We start from the raw sequence: 21,673 nt of genomic DNA, 5'->3' as shown, positions 1-21,673 counted from the left end.
CATTTGTCCCATTGTTATTACATATTAGATTTCTTAATAATGTGTAACAAACTCAAAATTACTGCCTTCACGGCTCCACTACACTGTAAAGAGAAATAATCTAGTTGCAAAGGTTGTTATACGTAATTTATAATGTAAAAATTAATAAATAAATAAAAAAATAATTAAAATAAAGTTAAAAAATACTTTCTGATTTGGTTAACCCGGTCTTCTGTTATAGACTCCATATTGATAACAGATAAATATCGTGGCAAAACAAAACTTGCTTGTTTTCCCCAATGCCATAAATAAAAAAAGCGGTACATGGATACTTACACTCTCAGAAATAAAACTACGCAACGTGTCTAAAAAGTGAGTACCCCTAGCCAGAAATATTAATTTTTACCTTTTTTGCTTTGTTAAACGTACTCAGGTGTACCCAAAAAGAACATTACCTACTGTACTTTCAGGGTACATTTGGGAAATTTGATCATGAAAGAACAAATTACCTCCGCTGTCACTATTTCTGAGAGAGTCGCCTACAATCTATTTCGACTGAAAATGTATCAGTCAATAATGCATAATATAGGCTATGGGAATACAACTAGGTGCGAGCGCCTTTGATCCCATGATCAAATTACAATACGAATGGGTTAACGGTTGTTCTAATGTTAGTAAGACGTTACATCAAGTACACCAAACGCAGCGCAGATGCCCTAATATGTATTGTTTATCAATGCGTCAATCCAGTAATCGGTGAGTACAATCCATATGGTACACAGATCATTGAATCTGCACAGCACCTGTTCTCAACTGAGGGATGCTGATGAACCAAAAGTAGGATGAGCTTGTCAACCCCTTCCGTTTCCAGTTTCAGTGATGCGTGAACGCGACCTGGCTACACAGAACTTTAAACGTTATTGTTGTGCAAATAAATACAATTTCCAGTCATTTTCACACGTTCATCGCACTAGCCCTGAGGTATGAATCCAACAGCAAATCTTAGCCGATTTCGCACTGGCTTCAATCACGTAACGGTAGTCAGTTATACTTGGAGGCTGCCCGTATTACTTCCTTAATATGTCATTATGTGAAATTGTGTTAATTAAGAGCGCAACAATTTAAATATATAGAGATATACTTAAATAATGCAATTTTATGAATAAAAAAAGCGGAACTTAATAGCACCGCGTTAAAACGTATAGAAATCGTTATTTTTAAACAGGCAAATGTTTTGAACACACCACACAGTGAGGTCTTCTACTTCCTTGTTGACCACGTTGAATTTGTTTTTACTCCTTTCGGCATGTTCAGCATCTATGCTGGGTGGAGTGATTGTAGTAGAACTTCAGAACTTCGGTTTAAACTTATAACGTTGCATTAGATATATGTAAACAGCATAGACGGCAAAAATGAAAGTAGTCGCGTTGATCAGGTAACCCATCTCATGATCACATACAGCGTTAGTTAGTTACGCTAGCATCAAGCCAGTGCCGGTCTTCTGGTCCAATGGTGATTCAGAAGACAAGCATTGCCAGCTGTTTTGTTAGATACTGTGTTTTTCATCCTTTTCTTCCCCCCCTTTTTTGTCATTATTATTTTCCCAATAAATAAATATACATGGCACTTCAGATATGGATATTTGTTTTTTTCGCGTCATTTATTCATTTGATGTTAGGTTACCAAACAAGTCAATTTTCGTAGATTTGAGGCAAATAATTAATTCAAACGTTTGAGTATTGCTCTTTACGCATGCTACGTTAGCGAATTAGCTATTTTGTCTTCGTACTATAGATGCCTCGCTTCAACCATTATAATACAGTATACAGTTCGCCAATACATTGGAGCTAGGTGCTAGTTAGTCGTACGTATATTCTATTCTATTATTCAGTATCATTGTACTGTAGCGAAATGTGGTTCTTATGTGGGTCATAAAACGAGTCCCAGCCATTTCCACATCCACTCCAGGACTCACATCCGGAAAAATTAAACAATGAACAAGACTAGCTGTTTAACTGGCCCATTATCAGTTTCCGCGAACCTTTATGAGCGTGTTGCTGGTGCTCATTGTCATCACGGTGTGGTGTAAGACTCCTGCAACCTTTTTGTGAACCCTTGGCAGAAGGAAATGGTTCCCATTTCCCTTTGGTTTAAATGCATAGCTAAAGGGAATGGAAAACAACATTATATTACAAAGATGACTAATAGCCATTTGTTCAGTCTTTTGCTGAAATTATTTCTGCTAAATTATTTGTAAGGTGTGAGAGTTATTTTGGGATAGAAACAAATGTGTTGCTCCTTGGAGTCAAACTAATGAAGGACATCCAATGTGCAGTATGGTGTGAGTTCTCTGGTTTAACCCAAATTAACAATGACATACGTGCCTGTGCTGTGCAGTGCTCTGAGTGGAAAATGTACGTTTCATTGCAGTGGTGGCAAAGACAGCTGTTACAACATGATGCAGTGTGTTGCTGCTGGGCATAGGATCGTGGCTCTTGCCAACCTACGGCCCAAAGAGAATACAGGTGAGTCTCGCACCTGTTCATCGAAACCTGCGGAGAATCTTTAATAACGACAGCCATGTTATCGTAATCATCTTCACAGCAGTGCTACATGTCATGTAACGGTAGATACAAAATTGCATGTAATTACGAGGTGAAATACGTGAGTTGAAGTTTTGTTTCTTTTTTTTTTTTTTTGCCTGTAGACGAATTGGACAGTTACATGTACCAGACTGTGGGCCATCAGGCCATCGATGTGTATGCAGAGGCGATGGATCTCCCCCTGTACCGGCGCACGATCGAGGGCTCGAGCCTGAACACTGGGATGGAGTACACTCAGAGAGAGGGGGATGAGGTGGAGGATCTGTACCACCTTCTGAAGCTGGTGCAGGTAAAGCAGTGCTCTGCGGAGACGTGGTGGAGGGAGGGGCCCGAGTTCAAACATCAGGCAATCAAAACTTTATTAATATAAATTTCTTTCAATTTAATGCAGTTCCAATGCTTTCCATGCAAATGCAATGCGATCGATTACAAGGAAATAATAAAACATAGACAACTAATACACACCAAAATTTTGGTGACAACTTCTAGATGTTAAAAGAAAGAATGACCAAATGAATGCAGACAGATTAAACATAAATACAGGTGTCATTGCTTTAATAATAATTATATTCTATTTCATGATACCTTAGTATATTTTTAGTCTTGAGTGTACAGTGATTCTGAACAAATAATTTGTGTAAGGAAAGTATATGCATACAATCATTATAGATTTTGAAATAGTCAGTAACTGGTAGCAGTCCAGGTTATTTTAATTGGGATTTTAATGCATGTGAGGTATGATGATTTACATAGCTGGTGTCTTTAGTTTTTAGGTTGTTTACGCACAAACCTTTTCATGGGTTCTGATGTTTCACTTAGCATTAGTGGGGGCACCTTAACAAAAGAGCAATTATAGAAAATATGGTTTACCTATAAGGATACTGAGTACTTTATGAGATGCATATACAAATACAGTGCAATTCAATGCCGTGCATAATCATTGGTTTATCCTATATACAGATCCTTTTGAATTAATCTTTGCAGTTAAATACAAGATTTGATTTATGAGACCTCAGAATTATCTGTATAGTTGTGTGGATATTAAGAGTTATATACTATACTCATATTTATTTTCTAAATTTTTCAATGTTTTTTTCCATTTATCTGAACACTGTTCCAAAAGAGATGCGCACACAATATCCGCAATAATTCACTTAAAAATAATAATAATAATAATAATAATAATCATAATCATAATCATACAAAGCAGCAGGGGAACAAAGACAAGTGTTTTGGCTCCAAACCTTCGTAAGTGTGTGAACACTAAAAATATATGTGCATATAAGTTAAATTTTAGAAGCAAGTCAGATGTATTACAGTATTCTAATTGAAGTTAGCACACCACTCTTGGGTTCTGCACCGCAGTCTGTCCAGAGATGTGTATGTGTGAGCTTCATGAAGAAAACAGACACATGAGAGAAATCTTAAGATGGGTGACAAGCAGATTCTTATTGATTCTTAAAACTGAAGCAGTTCATCAAAACTTCTTATCTGTTCTCATTTCCTGGATTATTGTATCTATTTCCAATACCAAGACATATTATTATTATTTCTAGTTCAAAGATTAAAATACCTATTCGGAAAGATTTTACTGTAGTGTCGGTGCCTGAGTTCTCTTTTTGGTATACATCCAGTGTTCTTGAAGATCTAAGAATTTCTGAGCACGTCTCCACATAGTACAGGAGTGTCATATCTTTCATGTGAATGTGTGCCACGGTGTCATGATATTATTTGGATGCAGAAAGTGTTGTGTTCTTTTTAGCCTTTGTGCAAGTCCAAGAAGAAAACAATCTAAAATGTATATTTTATCAAATGTTGCCAGCGTGGTGAGAAAATATCAATTTGTCCCAAATAATTGATAAGCTCGGTATTGTCTGGGGTGGATCTGACAGGCTATTGTCAGGGTTTCAGGTGTGTTTAAGACTCCTGGCACCGCTCACTCCATCGCCTGCAGCCAGGAAAGAGCTACCTGGACACTGACTTCAAGAAGCCCATCTTCACCTGTCAGAGGCAAACGCTGCCCCCACGTCCACTTAATGAAAAAGAGCGTGCGTTTCCTCTCACAACAAGCAACATGAAATTTTAAGGAGTTGTTTCTTTCTGGGGCGAGATAGCCTGACACGCTGTAAACAGGAAGCGAGAAGCCCATGGTCTCCCCGTAGGCCGCGTGGAAACCTGTTCATTGAGCGTGGGGGCCTGTGTTCGCGGATGTCCGGAGTCAGACAGACAGGCGGGCGGGCTGGCGGGAAGGCCTCGTGGAGCTGCCCGAGGGCTTCTCCAGCCTCCGTCTCCCGGCTCCCCGCTCCCCTGACCGCCTCGTGTCCAGTGATTGCCAGCTCTTCCTAATTCCTCATTTCCAGGGCAGCAGCAGAGTGACCCCCTCCTGCTAAAGAGCACGCAGTCGGACCACTTGGGTGGGGGGCGGGCGGGCGGGGGGCTCTCGGGGTCCGGGCCGAGAAGCGGACCCCCACATTGTTTACAGCGTTCATGCTGAACTGTGCACTCGCTCCGTAAACACACATTTCCTCTCTTTATCAGCGAGATGGCAAAACGAGAAGTATGACTTTCCAGTTTTACTTCTTTTCCGCTCAGAGTCTTACCTCTCGGGAAAGAAAAAAACAGTTTACTCCGCTGGAATAATCCCGTAATGAAAACTGTGAATATCCTCAGGTTGTATGCGGTTTCCTTTGCATTGTTTGAAACAGGATTCCTGCAATTTTTTAATTTTACAGCGGCTGATACTGAGTTTATTGGTTTTGGGCACGGCATTCACCGAAAAAACATTTAACCGTATGTGTCAGGAGTTGAATTGACCCCTGCTATGCAGTTCTTTTAAATAATCAATCTTTTTGGAGGCTCATGGTTTATTCACAAAGTTGACAGTTTAGGGTTCGATTTCCCTGGAAGACGAAAACATCAACCTCCTTAGATAATTAGGTGTTAAATCACCTTCACGGGAAAAAGGAACGGTTTTTGCATGAAAAACATAGTCTCTTTGGGAAGTGTGATATTTTGAAAGATTCGTCCTAGCAGTTTGAATTAATTAGGTATTATTAAAATCTACTTGCCAAATGACACTTGAACACAGATGAAAGATTTTTTTTCGATGCGGCCCCATAGCTGTGTGGATTTTTTGCTTCTTTGTAATCCTTGAAGTTTCACAACTCTGCTCGATTCTGATTGTGATGCAATAGTGCCACCTATGGTCTTTCTCAGAAATGAAAACGGGCCGGCTCCACCGTCAAACCCCTGAGCCGCGACCGAGGGGTTTTTTAATCAGTCGAATCCTCATATCAAACCGGATTTCTCCTTTCCGAGGTGAAAATGCGACTGGGAGATTTCTTTTTATTTGCTTTGTTTTGTTCTTCCACAATGGCTGGAAGCGGACCGGGGTCGTGCGGCAGCGACAGCGGCCCTCTCTGGCCCTCCGAATGCCCACCGGTGACTCCTTTGATGATGTGTAATCGGAGAGAGACACAGGCCACACCACACCCGACCTGGCTCCTGACGGAGATGATCCCTCAACTTGACTTTCAGTCTGAGGAATAACCGTTCGCTCGGTGACAAGGGAGAAAGAGCTCTCCGCTCATGCTGTGGAAATTATTCGGGTGTTCGCAATTTGATACTTTCTCAAAGTAGATTTCACGTAAAATGATAGGACATTACATTTTACTTGGAGCGTTACGGGATGAACTATGTGACAGTAGTACTTCCCTTTTGAATTAGAAATGAACGCATACCTGACATATACAATTAATGGTTTATTCTATAAAGTGCGTTCTGTAAGTACATTCAGCAAACTACTGAACCACAGGGACTTATATATAATAAATATACAATAGATAATAAATATAACCCATTAATGTGTACATATTTTTACACTGTTATGCCAGATATTTATGACATTTTGCTTTGCCTTGTCATGTAGAAGTAAACATACAGATAGTGTAATCTTTTACAGGAGTTTGACTTTGAAATGGTATTTTTGAAATATGTGTGTTAATAGCACTGAGGAGTGAAAGCTTTCCCTGGCCGTAGCCTGTGTGCATACTCTGCACATCCTCCGCACATTGAGTGTTATTAAAACAGGCAGTGTCATTCTCTGCCTGCCCAGCCTCCCTCCAGACACTGGAGAGATGAATATTAGGTGTGTCAAATCTTTCAACTTACTCTTCTCTTTTTCTGTTTGGACCAGCGATAGTGCCGCCTTATTCCGGCGTCCTTGCGCGAAAGGAAGGGGTGAGAGACGGACTGTGTATGTATGTGCGTGTGTGTGTGTGTGTGCGCTTGTTTGTGCGTGTGTGTACTTGTTCATGTGTGCGCATGCGTTTACGTGTGTGCGCCCACATGGTCGCATGTGTGCGTACATATTTGTGTATGTTTGCATGTATGTGTTTACCCTGTATGTGCACGCATTTACGTGTGTTTGTGTGTGTGCGCGCGTGAGTGCATGTGTGTATGTATGTGTGTGTGTGTGTGTGTGTGTGTGTGTGTGTGTACCAGCTCTGTTCTCTGAGGTCAGAGGTCTTCAGTTACACGATAACAAGTTTGCATCCTTCCTCTGCCACCAGACTAAAACAGAGCCTTTGTTCTTTCCCACAGTCTGTCCGCCTCAGCGGGGGGCGGAGTCTCTCGCAGTGCCCGCCTCGTTACGAGGACATGCCCCGAAATACTCACAGATCAAGAAGGGCCACATTATGACCACTCTGAGCCTGAGTTCAAAATAAACACGGCTTCCCCCGTTCCCCTCCCCCGTGGTACAGGTCCACCTTACAGACCTGTCAGGTTGCGGTTCACAGGTTGTTTCGGGTTGCCTCTGCCCGAGCTGACCGGGTTGCGGAGATCGGGAGGGAGGTTTTCGCATTTTTGACTGAAAATCTTATCAAAGATGGCGGAAAAGGGTTTGTTGCTGCACGCCTCTTTTTGATAAAGGATTACAAGCCTTTGGTTTGGCAAGGCACGGTGAAACATTTTGATATTTTGTCAGAGGCGTGCAACCGTGAATATCCCAACTGACACAATGAAAGATTAGCGTTTAAGATCACGCTAAACTACAGCCCTCAGCATAAGTTTAAAAACATTGTGAAGTTTAAGCTCATCTGAGCTGGAATTATAATAAAGCGCAACATGTCCTGGGGGTATCCGAATTGATCTTTAATAACAAACGTTGAAGCGCATTTGGAACGACAGTGAATAGATGATGAATCCGTTTAGACTTTTGTAATGAAATCTGAATTTACAGTAACGTGACATTTGAGTCACATTTCAGTTGCATCCTTGTGGGAAATCTAAATGTTACATCCAGATTCCCATTTCCCGGCGTGTAAATTGTCTGACTTTTGAAGAGCATGATGAACTTTATCACTTAAGAAAATAGAATTTATATGACAGCGTGCATCACAAAAGTAATCATGCAATTCATTTTTTTTTCTCACACGTCTCAAGGAAATATTGGAGAGCTATAAATGGGCTCTTTGTAGATTTAAAAATATAGAAGAACCGTAAATGAGCTCACTCCACCTTCACAAAACACAAACAAAAGTTTCTTCAGTTTTAGTTTCCCGACTACAGGATTTTACTCCGTTATCAACGTCAGCAGACTGGGCCAGGGTCTCCATAGATTCAGGAACACGAGCCCAAACATTTCGTGTTTTGTTTCTTTTTTAGGTCGTCCCTCTATTGCTGGGAACTTTTATCCGGAACCTTCTGAAGGCATTCCTCCTGCAGGTGTCCCGGTGATACCCCCTGCTGCGAGGCGGGCAGAGGCGATACGTCTACGAAACCAGAGACGCGTTTATCGATCATGTGTGGAGGTGTTAAGAGCACTTCACAGCACCGTCAGAAAAGCAAACCCGCCCTGATTACTGCCGTATTACTCCATACACAAAAAGAAATGGATTTTTCTTTTAAAAAAGCCCCCCCCCCAAAAACAGGGTTAATTCATAAGTCATAAGTTGCAAGGCTACGCTGAGGATGTGTGTGATTAGTAGGGGTCGAAAAACACACTGTACACTCTTCAAAAACCGATCAAATAAGTCCGTATCAAGTAGCAGTTTAGTCTTATATTTTGAATCTTATTTCTATTATTTTATTTATTTGACAAAAAAAGACTATAAAAAATATAGCCAGTGAAACACTTATACTATACCATTCCTGTATTTGATATTGGGGGGGGTTCTTACACTTCCATCAAACTTTAATGTGCACTATGCAAAAAATAGTAGCATTTTATTCGAATTTTTAGTTCTCACAAAAAATTACTATTTTGTAACCATATTTATTTTTTTAACAAATACGCTTGCTTATATTCACAGCAAGCCTAGTCTAAAATTTTGGCTGCGTTTTATTTTATTACTGGAAATATACAGTAGTTCCTTGTATTTACAGCATTTACAGCACTTTGCCATTTGTGACATTTTTATAGCACTTTGTCGAAGCTAGATTTCTGTGGTGGTTTTTTTAGGCCGACAGTCTTGCCTTTGCATAACACAGAGCAGCAGCCCTTCTTGTGGTTGAAGGGGTTTCAGTAGCGCGGTTGTGTTCACCAGGGTGGTGGAATGGGGGTTTGCTCTCTCTGCTCTCTGGTTGTTTTGCACAGGAGGAAGGATAGCGTCCTGCTACAGATAACAGCCTCTGTTGTTTTCCCTTGGTGTGGAGTGTCGGGACAGGATCTATTAGACACAGAAACATTTCCCTCGAATGCGAACAGTCCTACAAACATTAGATAAAGAGCTTCGCCTCGCCTAAAGCCTTTGTAATTTGTTTGTATTTTTGTGCCTAATGTACTTTGCTCAGTCTTGTTTAGTGATGATGGAAACAGATAGCCTTATCTCAGCTTGCCAAGGGCATAAGCAGTGCTGGTTGAACATTGTTCTGATAGAGAGAGATTTTTACAAAACCAGCAACCCAGACGAATAGCTCACGTAGCGAACAGTTATTTGCATCTGATCTCTCATAGCCAGGTTCTGCTAATATTTTCTTTTGCACGCTGTTCTTAATAATGCAGCGACTCCCTGCTGACAGTTGAGAATTTGTGTTGGACTGGCTTCTCGTTGTCTGATTTAGTTTAGTTTTTTTATTTGTATTTTTTTCTTAGGTACATTTTTTTTTTTTTTACAACTGAATGTATACAGGATCGGTAACTTGAGCAGATATCGTATCTGATTTGAAGTCACGGGAAAACCAGACCGGCGCGGCGTGGCGTTGTAAAAACCGGAATTGCGGACACCGTGCTACCCAAGGACAGAGCCGGCCTTGTCTGAAGATCGCAAATCACAATGACAGAGATGTATTCTGTGATGGTGGCACAGAGGTGAGCACACAAGCAGTAACAGGGAGCCGGGGCCCTCCTCGCTGTCTGATGGAGAAAGCAGCTCTGGGAACCAGGGCACAAATAAAAAAAAAAGAGTGGGCTAATAATATCAGGCATTCAAAAAGCAGGACGGTCCAATATCAACAGCCGTCGCAGAAAGACAAAAACACGGCGAGCTCCCACTGCCAAACAGACAGTTTCTGCGCTGGAGTCCCCCTGTGAAGCAGCCATTCACCTTTTTTTTCTCACAGATGCTGTCGTCAGCCAGGTCCGAGTGTGTTTTTTTCCCCTCAAAGCTCGAGCGGACGAGCGAGAAACGGCACTCGGCCGACTCCCACTGTCACTTCCAAATTAAGCTGACTTTTATTTTCTGCCTGGAAAGCTTTCCTGAGAGAAAAATTTGCGGCTGCCCCACGCCTCCTGCAGCTAAAGCCATAACCGGCATTAGAAAAACAGTGCGAGAGTCTGGAGAGTGTGTAAAACCTGTATTAAGGCCTTTTTTTTGTGTGTGTGTGTGATGATGTTGGAGGCCAGCCGTGGCGAATGGCTGGGCCCAAGCACTCGTACGGTTCCTGTCTGGTTTTCCGCCGAACCTCGACGGGATTGCGTCCGCATGCGCCAGAGTGGGTGGAAATGTTGCAATCGGCCGTGAAAAGTGTCTGACACCGGTTGCGGTGGCGAGCGGTTACTACAAGGCCTGGAAGCCTCTGGCAGACCAGCAGGCTCTCGCTGGCAGACCCTTAAAGGTTCACCTTTTCCAACAAAAGGAAACTTTACCACAGGAAAATATACGGGCGTATTTTTCCATACTTGCCAAACACACAGCATACAGTGATGTCACGAGTTTGGTGGTTGCCTTGTCTGTGTGCGCCAGCTGCCATTTTGGATGGGTTACCTCACATTTATGTGGTATGGACGGGCTTGCAGTGCCCACTACTGAATGTATAAACAGACGATCTTGGATCATAGTCATTCTTTTGCTCTTATTTCTGTCCCCTCTTTCGGAAGTGTCCACTTGCGTCTTTATCAAAGAGAGCTGGTACTTCACCCTGCCTCTCTAGGGTTCAGAGTGGTGTTTTTCTTGTCGATAGACGTCTATTGAAAATTTACTATTATTTTTATTTAAAACACTGCGTGCATTTTACGCCGAACACGGCACATTGTGCTTGGTTTAGTTCCAGCCATTTACCATTCTGCAGTCTATAACCCACTGTTTATGTAGCGATATATATTTAAAGAGGAAACGCCGTGAAACGTTAATCCCTCAATTTTTTTAACCTGATGAATTTCTGCCCGTTGCAGCTGCGTCGCGTGGCATATTTATGCGCACCTCTATCTGCGAAAGCACTCCTGTCAGTGAAATGAATCACGGAGGTGGTGGCGTGTATCTCGCCCACACTTGCCGGCTGCACAGAAACAACTTTTTCTTTCCACCGACGCGGCCAAGGTAAGTGTGGAAAGGTCCTTCCTGAGCTCTGGAACCGGGCTTGTTGTCAAACGGCGTCCGGGCCGGGTCGTTGTCGGCGGCGGGTGCCTGCGGGTCGATTCGGGTTGTCATTTTCCCACTCGACTAACAGCACGTCGGCTGACACCTGCAGAAAAGGCCTTGAGTGCCCGGCGGTTCCCGAAGACACTGACTCACTCGCTCACCTGGTTCCGCCAAGTGCTGGTAAAGGCGCATGAGAGCTCCGCTCTTGGCAGGGCCCTCTCTGTTGTTCCTCGGCGCCGAGGAGTGATGCGTGGTGAGTCACGCCGTCAGCTGGCCGACGCGCACAAAGGAAGAGGGCCGTCTCTCAACGGCCGCGCCACGGAGAATGTGGCTAAAAACCCAAGGAGCTGAAATCCTCAAAGCAACACAAAACAGCGGTAGAAAACTTTCTTTTCTTCGCGCGTATCCGAACCACTTCCCCGTCACATCCTACACTGCCTTCTGTGTGTTTTTTTCTATTTTTTATTTTTTTTCCCTCCTTTTCCGGGTCACCCGGTATTCAAACTCGTACCCTCCGGTCCTGTACGGTCCTTAAGCCACCGCCCCGCATCTTATCATAACGCAGCGCTCCTGCTGGAGGTGCAGCAGTCACCCGGGAGGGAGAAAGGGCGTCTTCTGGGGAGGAAGAATAATAATGAGGCCGATAAAACAAATAAAAGAGGCTCGGTTTTTATTCAGACCGTGCGGTCGGCCCTGTCACTTCAGAGACGGCGTGACATACCCGACGTGCCCCAGAGTGTTTCGAAATTTTATTAAGCAGAAATTGCGCGACCCGGTGTACATGGACACGGCGGGGGCCCCGCGTCTGCCGCGCGGCGGAGAACAATCCTATTACGCCGCGGAGAGGCCGCGTAATGGAGGGGCCATTAAAATCATGTCGCGTCGAGGCGGCTGTTGACGGATGCGGAGTCTGAGAGGGCCGGCGGTGTGACAACGACGCGCCGTGTCACCCAGCCCCGCGTGCCCTTGAGCAAACTGTCATTCAAGGCACTTTAATTAATTTGGCGGCGCAGACGTCCCGCATTGTAATGCCGCCGTCGCAGAGGAGCGGCAAGCCGTATAGGGCAGTATGTAAACATTTTTTTGAGTGTAAAGGAAATCGTATGGTGTGAATGTCGCCTTATGTACGTCGTGTTAATGTGTCGTTTTATACAGGGAGGAAATTGGTGAGCGAAATTAATATTTTTGTTTTTGACTTGTCCACGGAAAACGTTACATTATAAAAGTGATGTGGACACGGGGATGTTTCTTTAATAGGAAGACGTTTAGGTTTAAAGGCCAATATAGCGAAAGTGAGGAAGGCATTTTGTGAGCTGCGATGGCACACTTTGCTATTGTGAGGTGCCTTCGGGGTTTTAGTCTGTGACTCAAGTTCTGGAGTTTACTGCTGCCTCTCCGAGGACTCATAAATTAACGTGTGAAATATGATTTTGAATATTGTGTGGGTTCTTAATTGCATTGTTTCCATCGACAGACGTGTTCAGCGAAGCGCGGAACTGAAATGTGAAGGAAGAAAAATGTTTAAGATCAGGACGTTTATCTAATAATAATAGACAAAAGCTATAAGGTGTCTATAACTATGTTCAATATTTAATTTCTCACTCGTGTGCAGTCATAAATAAATCCCTAAGAACTACTTATAGATGTTCTAACCAAGAAGTATGAATTTGTAATTGCTGAGTGTATCCCATAAACTGCCTTAAAATAGAACCTAATTGTTCTTTTCTCTCTTTTGTAGGACTGGTTTTTGAGCTTTTAATTGTCTGAGCTCTGACATTTTTATAATTCAGTTGAGTACATCTATTTTCATGCGAGACGTTTGGGGATTTCGTTTAATGAATTCAACAATTAGTAATAAGAGTTAATGACTGCATGGGGCTAAGTACTTCCATTGATATGGCTGCAGGTCTAAGAGGGTTGAGTCTAAGAGGGTCTAAGAGCAGTATATTTTCATTAATGCTTTTCCTGTCTTACACTAGAGAAATGGGGCACATTCTGAAAGACAGAGAGCTTTTGACTGACCTGCTCCTGGTCATTGTGAATGCCTCGGACGAGGAGGCCGAGACATCTTAGACATTTTATGTAGATTGGCCTTATTGGGATTCCTTCAGCATTTATTTGAATGGTTAAGCTCGAAAGCTGGCCAGATGAAGTCCTTTCAAAGAGATGCTTAATATCTACGCTTATGTGTATGATTTTTAAAAGGTACAGTATAATAAAATGTGTGCGATTGAGCGGTGCTGTGTTTGGCACAGGGCGGTACCTTACAGCATCTGGGCTGGCTCATAGGGACAATGTGAACATATCAGCATCTCACAACAGTGTTGCTTTTCATGCAGTATCATTCCCTCGGACAAGCCAGGCATTTATAGCGTATGCCCCGGAGGTTTCAGCCCGTGTGTTTGTCCCTCCGTAGGTCATTGGGGCTAGCCTGGGTTTGGCCGTACCTCTACACAGCTGTGGTTTTTGTCACACTCCCGCTACCTCGGTGGACCTTGGCCCCGGCCAAAACATGTCTCTCGGCCCTCTTTCAGATATGACGGCTGTGGCCAGAAACAAGCTAATTGGAAGTGTACAGGTTTACTGGGGCAGTGTGCTTTCAGATGAGAAATCAGACGGATGTTATTTAGTCATGCTGCTAATAAATAAACAGTGCTGCCAAGAAAACTCTGTTTTTGTTTTGTAGGTATGAATAGTGCTTTTGGGAACGTGGATAATTATATTCCAAGGGTACCCCATTGCTAGCTGACTAATGATCCAGCTAGATTCACACCTGTACTGGCTTGTGCACCAAAACTAGATGCCTTTTCTGACTGTTCCCCCAGTGATGGACATGGTGTGTGTTTGTGTGCATGTCTATGCGTGTGTGTGTGTGTGTGTGTGTGTGTGTGTGTGTGTGTATGTGTGTGTGTGTGTGTGTGCGTGCGTGCGTGTGTGCGTGTGTAGGCAGTGGTGTAGCACAAAGTTGTGGGCCCTGTGCATATGCAGTCTCTGTGGGCCCCCTTACAATTGTGGGCCAAAGGAAACTTTCGTCTAGGCCCTCCCTGCAATGGGGCCCTGGGTTCCCAGTTCCACTATCCCCCCCCCAGTGTGACGTCCCTGTGTGGAGGTGCGTGTTTTAGTGGATCTTCCCTGTAGTTGCTGTTGTTGGGTCTAGAGGTACACAGTAATATTGCACACTGGGTAGGAGTTAGAGTGCCTTTCTGTGTGTTTGGGTAAATGCTGCTCATTAAAGTATTTACGTAGCGAGATTAAGTCCTCACATTATACCCTTGATTCTCACAAATTAGTTGATTTAAAAACACTTCCGAAAAATGCATTATTCTCGAACTACATTCAGATTCTAATTACTTGCGACTTCGCCAGTGCCAACCTGACGAGAAATGAACTCAAATTTGAGAATGGCAATCAGGAAAGACAAAAGAGCTCTCAGAAGTGTATGCAAAATTATGCAGATGAGCAGCGAAATAATCATTCCTCTTCGGTTTACACGTTTCATTAGCATTCCAGCTACCACGGAATGACTGTAAATAAAATGGTGTCACAAAAAAAAAAAAAAAAAAAAGCTGAAATCTGCAAGCACTACTCCGGTTGGCTGTATTAACAACTGCCGCGCCAGAGTTGTGTGAGGGGTCGTTGACCTCAAGCACTGCTGGAATGGATCCTGGGTCAGGCCTTTGACAGAAACACAAACCGCCATTTTGAATTGACCTGAATGGAAACAGTTATGTTAACCTGTGCAGTGCATAGTGTATTTTATCTTAACCTGAATGTGGTTATTCAAAAACATGGAAATAGCTATCAGAGATCATTCAGTGGATAAAAATGGGTGGTTGTGATCTCACAATCTATATATTATCAAGGAGTCATTCAATATCTATGTGAACAAGTATATTTTTTTATATTTATGCAAGAGGACCAAATTAACAGATTTTTGTGCAAATGATTGAAGTAAAGGTGTTTTAATGTTCTGTCACAAATGTTTGTGTTCTGAACTGTCCATTTATGCGTGTATTTCGTGTATTATATTTAAATTCTATCCTCATAATCTCCCCATAACCCTATTGATTTTTGGATCACAAGGTCAAAGTTCAAGGTCCCAGAGCAACCTCATATCTTCCTGTTTTTCTGCGCTTGGACTAATCATCAGACTTTTCAGTTATAGGTTCAGTATTATAAATGATTTTGCAATTCATATTAGACTAATACCCTTGCCCAATCATTTTGCATCTCAGTATTATTCAATACCTGAACATACAGGTGTATATGTTCTCCATCACTGTGTCCTTCCAGCTCTGTGCAGGTAAGCATATGCAGTGGATACATTTGTATAATATATTCAGTAATAGAATAAGGCCAGTGCTTTAAAGAGAGTTGTTGATGTGTGTGTGCCGAGAGCTTTTCACAGATGGTCCCTTCAGCTGGGTGCAGTGTAGGGACATGAGAAGGATGGGGGGAAAGGGGGCCAATGTGGGCTGCTTGTTTCTCAATGGCCATATGATCAGATGCTTTTATGGGCATGCCTTTCAAAGGAATCATACACTTAACCCAAATGCTTCAGTGTGTTGAGAAATTTTATTTTGCTTTGACAGACCGTCCACAGGCACTAAAGGCAATCTGCCGAAATGTTTCTGCGCAGGACAATAATTCACACTTTACCTGTAATTGCGTATATGAGTTTATTAAAAGAGATTTGTGTGGATTTAGATTACTTTTAGCGTAGCTTAGCATTTCCCCCGAGGTCCTCACCGTGCTCACAGTAAAAACGCCACACCGCCTGATATGAATCACAAACTTTTTATGGAATGCGTCGCCAACTTCATCACAGTCTGCTAGGCATGCTTGTAAAGGCATTAGCAAACTATAAATATCACAGACAAATATTTCCATCAGTATGAAATGAAAATGTCATAATGGCATAATATGAATGAAATACAAGGAAAGCCCCTGGAATAGCCATTTCCCAGATTTATGAATTCCCCCCCCCTCGCGATTATTCTTCCTGACATTCCCACAGAGGATGAGAAAGTATTTGTGGAATTTGTGAAATTCAAGCCGCTCAATTGTCCAAAGTACATTAGAAAATAACGATCGTCTCCTCTTACTGTAGTCTCTCGGTAGCAGTTAAAAGGGGACAATAACAAAGGCGGCATCCAAAAATAACCTTTTCCGAAGCATTAAGCTAATAAGTTTTTGTTTGCAAAACGGTCTAGGAGTTGTAATGTGCAGCAGGAGAGCAGTGTGAGAAAGTTTCCCCTTTCCTCACAATGGTGGGAGTTGACGGCGACTACTATTATTACTTTTCTAATAATGATTTAACTCCTGAACTTCCGACCTAACATCGCCGACGTCATTGTTATTGAAGGATGCCTCTTTTTAGAGACGGTTTCTCCCATGCCACCCCATGTCTGCGTCAGTCTTTTTAAACCAGAGAGGAAGAACATGCCTTTTTGTTATTTAATCTACCCAAGACTGTCCCTGCCAAGTTTAGAATGAGATGACCCTGTCGTTCTGAAGACCGTACAGTACTCTGGCCCTGTTCTGTTGTCCTCCTGCAATTTTTTTCTGCTTAGGAATTGATAGGCTTGAGGGAAATGCCTCCATTTTAGGATTAACTCATCATCAGAAAACACTGCCACTACAAGGCACCTATTTTAATAATCCCTTTCTTTTCAAATACGCTCATTTGTCCACAGGCCAGCTAACCTCCTACTCCACTTTAATCAGCTCAAGACTACACTGAAATCATTCTATAATATTCATGAAGTGGATTAGATGCGTACGTTTGAGGACGCAGAGGTGGTTATTAGTGGAGACTGGTTTGCGGTGGCTCCTTTTGAAAGATGAGACTTTGGAAGGCTTTAAAGTTCATTAGTCATTAGAAGAGCTGGTGACAGACGCGGTGGTGAGGATAAGAAAGGCCTGTCGAACAGGAAGGGTAATATGAAACAACCAGTGATGTCTCAACACACTTGAACGCCGTGTTTGTGGGTCGATGAGTTTAAAAAAGAAACCAGTTGTGTACACTTTTTTTCTAAATACTTGTCGTCGGTCAGAAAAAAACCCCAGTTTTTTACAAAATCACAAACCACATTTCCGGCTCTTAGTGATGCCAGCTGTCAGGTGGTTGATTGATGTTTTTGGCTTTTAACTTGCATCCAAAAGGAAAGAAAATATAAGAGAGAAGACTCTGTTTTAACAGTGGGATTGCCTGCCTCTCACCCTCAGTCCAATAGCAGCAATCGACCTGTCAACATGTTACATTACACAGAATGTGATGGTAATTTCTTCATGCTTATAATTGGGGGGCTGTGCATAAAGGCCCAGCTCAGATGTTCCTAAACCAGCACGGTTCCGATCAACCAAATATCCAGGCAAGAAACAATATTATACATCAGCCAGGGTGCTAATGCTAGCATTTCACAGGGGTTGTCAAGTGGGCACCTTCCGGTGTTTCGTTGACATTAATATAGACTAATAAAATAAAATAAAATACGTTGTAACCTCTTTTAGATACAGGTTAGTGACAGGAGTTTCTGCTGTTTCTGAATGGCCATTAAAAACTCTTGTACTTAGTCAGTTAATGAAGTCTCTGAAGATGCATGAAAATGAAAAGTATTCGCATCAATGGAAAGGAGACTTTCAGTGCCAATAATAGGAAGTCAACTGTGTTTAATCTAATAATCTGTGTGGTAGTAGACATCCTACATACTTTAAAATCACTCGTTGCTTTGTTCACTTGCACTTGCCTGCAGTAATAGCCTTCATATTGAACTTGCACAGGGATTTTAAGACAACATATTATGTGGGCATTCTTTATACTGAAATAACCGTGACATCATACCTTAGATGTTTGGTTTATTTATTCTTTGGCTTTGGTGCAAGGCCTACAAAAATTCTGGAACAGGAAAGCAATCAATGACAAGGTTAGAGACATGTTACAGCAGTTAGACTTTCGAAACGTTTACTTGATACCTGCCTATACTCTTGTATTTAATTTCATGTACAGTGTGCAATTTCGTGACATACACTGTCTTTGGAATGTTGTTGTGTATGCGTTTATGTTTTTTGAGTGTGTGTGTCTGTGTGTATTCATGTATGAGGTGTCGGCATGTGGATATGCTTGTGTGTGTGTGTGTGTGTGTGTGTGTGTGCGTGTGTGTGCGTGTGTGTGCGTGTGTGTGCGTGTTGTGTGCAGGGATGTATTTGTGTGTGCATTTGCGGCGTGTGTGTGCTGTTTGTTGGTAATTCCGGCCTTATCTCTCACACTTGATACTGTGGTGAATATGGACACACACACACAGACACACACCATAGCCCCCCCCCCCATCCTCAGCCCTGCCTGGGGCTGCTGTGTACCCCTGTCCCTGATACATACATACATACATATATATTCATTATCTGATTAGCTGACATGTTGTGTTGAAAGCAGCCACAGCCCCCAGGCAGGGCATGGATTTCATTTAAAAAGTATCAAAGGTTTACACAGCGCTCCTTTTAATCAGCATGTTTATCAGGCAGAGAAAAATTGCAGGAAGGACCACAGGGAGAGGGTTATCTTAAGGACCAGTAGCTTGGGAAATTTATAATGGCTACAAGGTAATTTACTGGCAACCTCCACATTCATCCATGTAGCACTGGCCCTGTTTATAATTACAGCCCATGTAATATACTAATGAACCTGCAGGCTGTTGCATTCATGCCACTCTTCTTAAAGAGAGAGGGACTGATAACTCCCTCTCTTTGGGCAGAATACATCATATAAAGCACACATTACTGTTTGTGTTCAGATGCACACGGAAGCTATTATATTAATATTTAATGTGTGCGATAGAGTATTACTATAGCGCACCCATATTGTCGTCATTAGGGCTTATACACTATGTACGGACGTGTAACCATGGTAAGAAATGGTTACCATGGTTCCTAGAAGGCCTCATTATTAAACTTTACACCTTAATCTCCTCTGTTAATCATCTGATGAATGTTTTTAAGCCACGTTCAAGAGTACCATGCTTTTTTCGGAAGACAGTAACTCATTACAGGCCATACTCTGAACCTAAACAACACAGTTTCAGTGCAGGCTGAGCTGCGAAAATTCCATATTATAAGTTGGCTGTCCCGCCCTGGGATAATAGGAGTTCTCAGTAGCGATGCACTTTCCAGACGATTGTGGTATTGGTGTGGAATACCGGTCGGAAACACAGAATAAGGTTTATTTTTAAGAGCAGTAAAGGCCCGGGCTATGCTTGGACAGAGCACCGGAGGCTGGCGCGGAGCTGGTTTTGTCACCGCTGTAGAATCCAGTGTCTCCCTTTGAGCTGGTCTGTGCGGTTTTTACAGTTTTGGTAAGACTCATTTTGTGAAATCACTACGGATTCTATACGTCGCCAATGAAAATACCTCAGAGCCTTTATTGCATGAAGTCAGCTCTGGGGGGAAAACGTGCATCCAGCGCTGTCTTTGATCTGAATTCAGTGGCTTTTAATGGGGGGGATGTTGACATCTCAGCTGTCCATGCTCATTCACCTTGATCCGGGATTAACCAGCTTTTCCTCTGTGGGTATTTTTAAGACTTTTACTCCTTTTTTCTCTCACATTTTTTGAATGGGCAGTCATGTATTTTTTTAACTGGTGATTCGGGAGAGCACAGACAAACATGCGATGTTAGCTACCACTTTTCATTGTCCCGCAGTTAAAGAGTCACCCAAACTTGAGTCGGATGAAGACGCTTCATAACATAACATGACATAATTATGAGAACAGGACATTAAACCCAGCAATGCTCACCCTTTCCTACCATTGAAGTGTACCTAATGTCGTTTACCTAAAATCTAGATAGTACCTAGCCCCATATCAAGCCGGGTCTTGGTCAGCCCAGAATTTCTGCCTCCACTACATGCCCTGGCAAGCCATTCCACTCAGTGTCCACTCTGTGTGGAAAAATCGAACTCATATCAGGTTCAGCAGGTGAACTTGCAGATGCCCTATCAGATGCTCAGTCCTGATTCAGTACCAAACCGTGGGGCCATCCATGAACCACTAGAACAGCCCCTGAACAGGATGAGCCACACAGCAGTGGGATTCTATAGATTTTATAGATCCCTTCTACTTTTCTGACTGTAAATGTTTTCATCGTGGCTTTGTAGTTAGTTGTACTAAGGGGTCCTCTTGGAATTTTTTTGTATCATACTGAGTTATGTTATATGCTGATGTGTGTGTTGAAAGCATTATTTATTATTATTGTATACCAGTTATTATAAATGGTCAGTGTCCAATATGCTTACTACTTTTATCTTAACAGTAGCAGAATGTAGCAAAGTTTATTCCGAAGGAATTAGAATTTAAATTAAGTAATTAATTCTTATTTACTTGTCATATGTGGTGTAGGCAAAAAGCACTGTTACAGCTCTTCGAGAAGAGGCTGGAATGATCATACATGTTATGAATATTAGTTTTCAATTTAAACAATTTCAGCTGTGTGATTGTTAGAACTGGCAGTAGCAATGAACAGTGCAGCATTAGAACATGTTAGCTAACTAGGCGAACTGCTTAGCTGAGTTCAATTAAGACAACACTAATGTATTTTAATGAGAACTTAACTGAAATCCAGTAATCCAACCTCTACCTACTCGACCCATGTTAAAATATTGACTGTGTGCACACAAGACAATCTAGATGGCAAACGCAGTTGAGAGAAAAAAAGGCTGTTTTCTTTGTTGCTTGACTACATGGTGGTGAAAACAGGAATCACTGAACCGTAAATGTCTTGACTGAGGTCTTTCCAAATAGAATTGATATGAGGTAGTGCGTGTGGATGACAGGCCTAATCTTCTGCCCTGAGTGACGTTCAGTTCACGACGTGCTCAGTCCCGCCACGCTCTCCTGACTGACTCGTGTAAACAGGATTCCGGTCGTATTTTGAAAGGTGTCTGCAAGGCAGAACAGCCTGTTATTGCAAGATCGACCCATTGTCTTTTGAGCATACATTCAGGCCTGCTCAACACCCCTAATAGCCAAACCATTACACAGCGCATTGGAACTACCTCTGAAAATAGTACACTTTTAAATCTTAACCGAATGGCACGATCCAGGTGCACGATTGGCTATTTTCCTGGCTGTGAGGATAGTCTGGTACCGCAGGTGAGCAGGTATAGGCAGAGGCAGAGGTATAGGGTAGGAGTAGGGGCATGGGGATGTGGCGTAGGCCCATCTCTGCCCTGGCAGATTAACAGCAGGCCCGGTCTGGTGTTGTTGTTCTGCTGCCGACTCCAGAAACAGCACAGCCAG

General features: G+C 42.6%; 1 protein-coding gene across 3 annotated transcripts in view; it reads left to right on the top strand.

The window, feature by feature from the left end:
* The first annotated feature begins 1,242 nt into the window (after nucleotides 1-1,242).
* dph6 (diphthamine biosynthesis 6) overlaps nucleotides 1,243-21,673 on the top strand; it is a 70,261-nt gene continuing 49,830 nt past the window's right edge. For 2 of the 3 annotated variants that reach the window (XM_061246988.1, XM_061247001.1), the window contains exons 1-3: nucleotides 1,243-1,414; nucleotides 2,410-2,504; nucleotides 2,687-2,871. In XM_061246988.1, coding sequence (XP_061102972.1) covers nucleotides 1,392-1,414; nucleotides 2,410-2,504; nucleotides 2,687-2,871 — 303 coding nt within the window. In that variant the 5' untranslated portion in view covers nucleotides 1,243-1,391. Of the gene's footprint in view, nucleotides 1,415-2,226; nucleotides 2,321-2,409; nucleotides 2,505-2,686; nucleotides 2,872-21,673 lie in introns of those variants that run through there. The other variant, XM_061246995.1, reaches the window with a different exon arrangement.

The sequence above is a fragment of the Conger conger genome, chromosome 1, assembly GCF_963514075.1.
Source record: "Conger conger chromosome 1, fConCon1.1, whole genome shotgun sequence".
NCBI lineage: Eukaryota > Metazoa > Chordata > Actinopteri > Anguilliformes > Congridae > Conger > Conger conger.
Note: the sequence above shows the minus strand (reverse complement) of the source record. Positions and strands in the feature narration are given on the sequence as shown.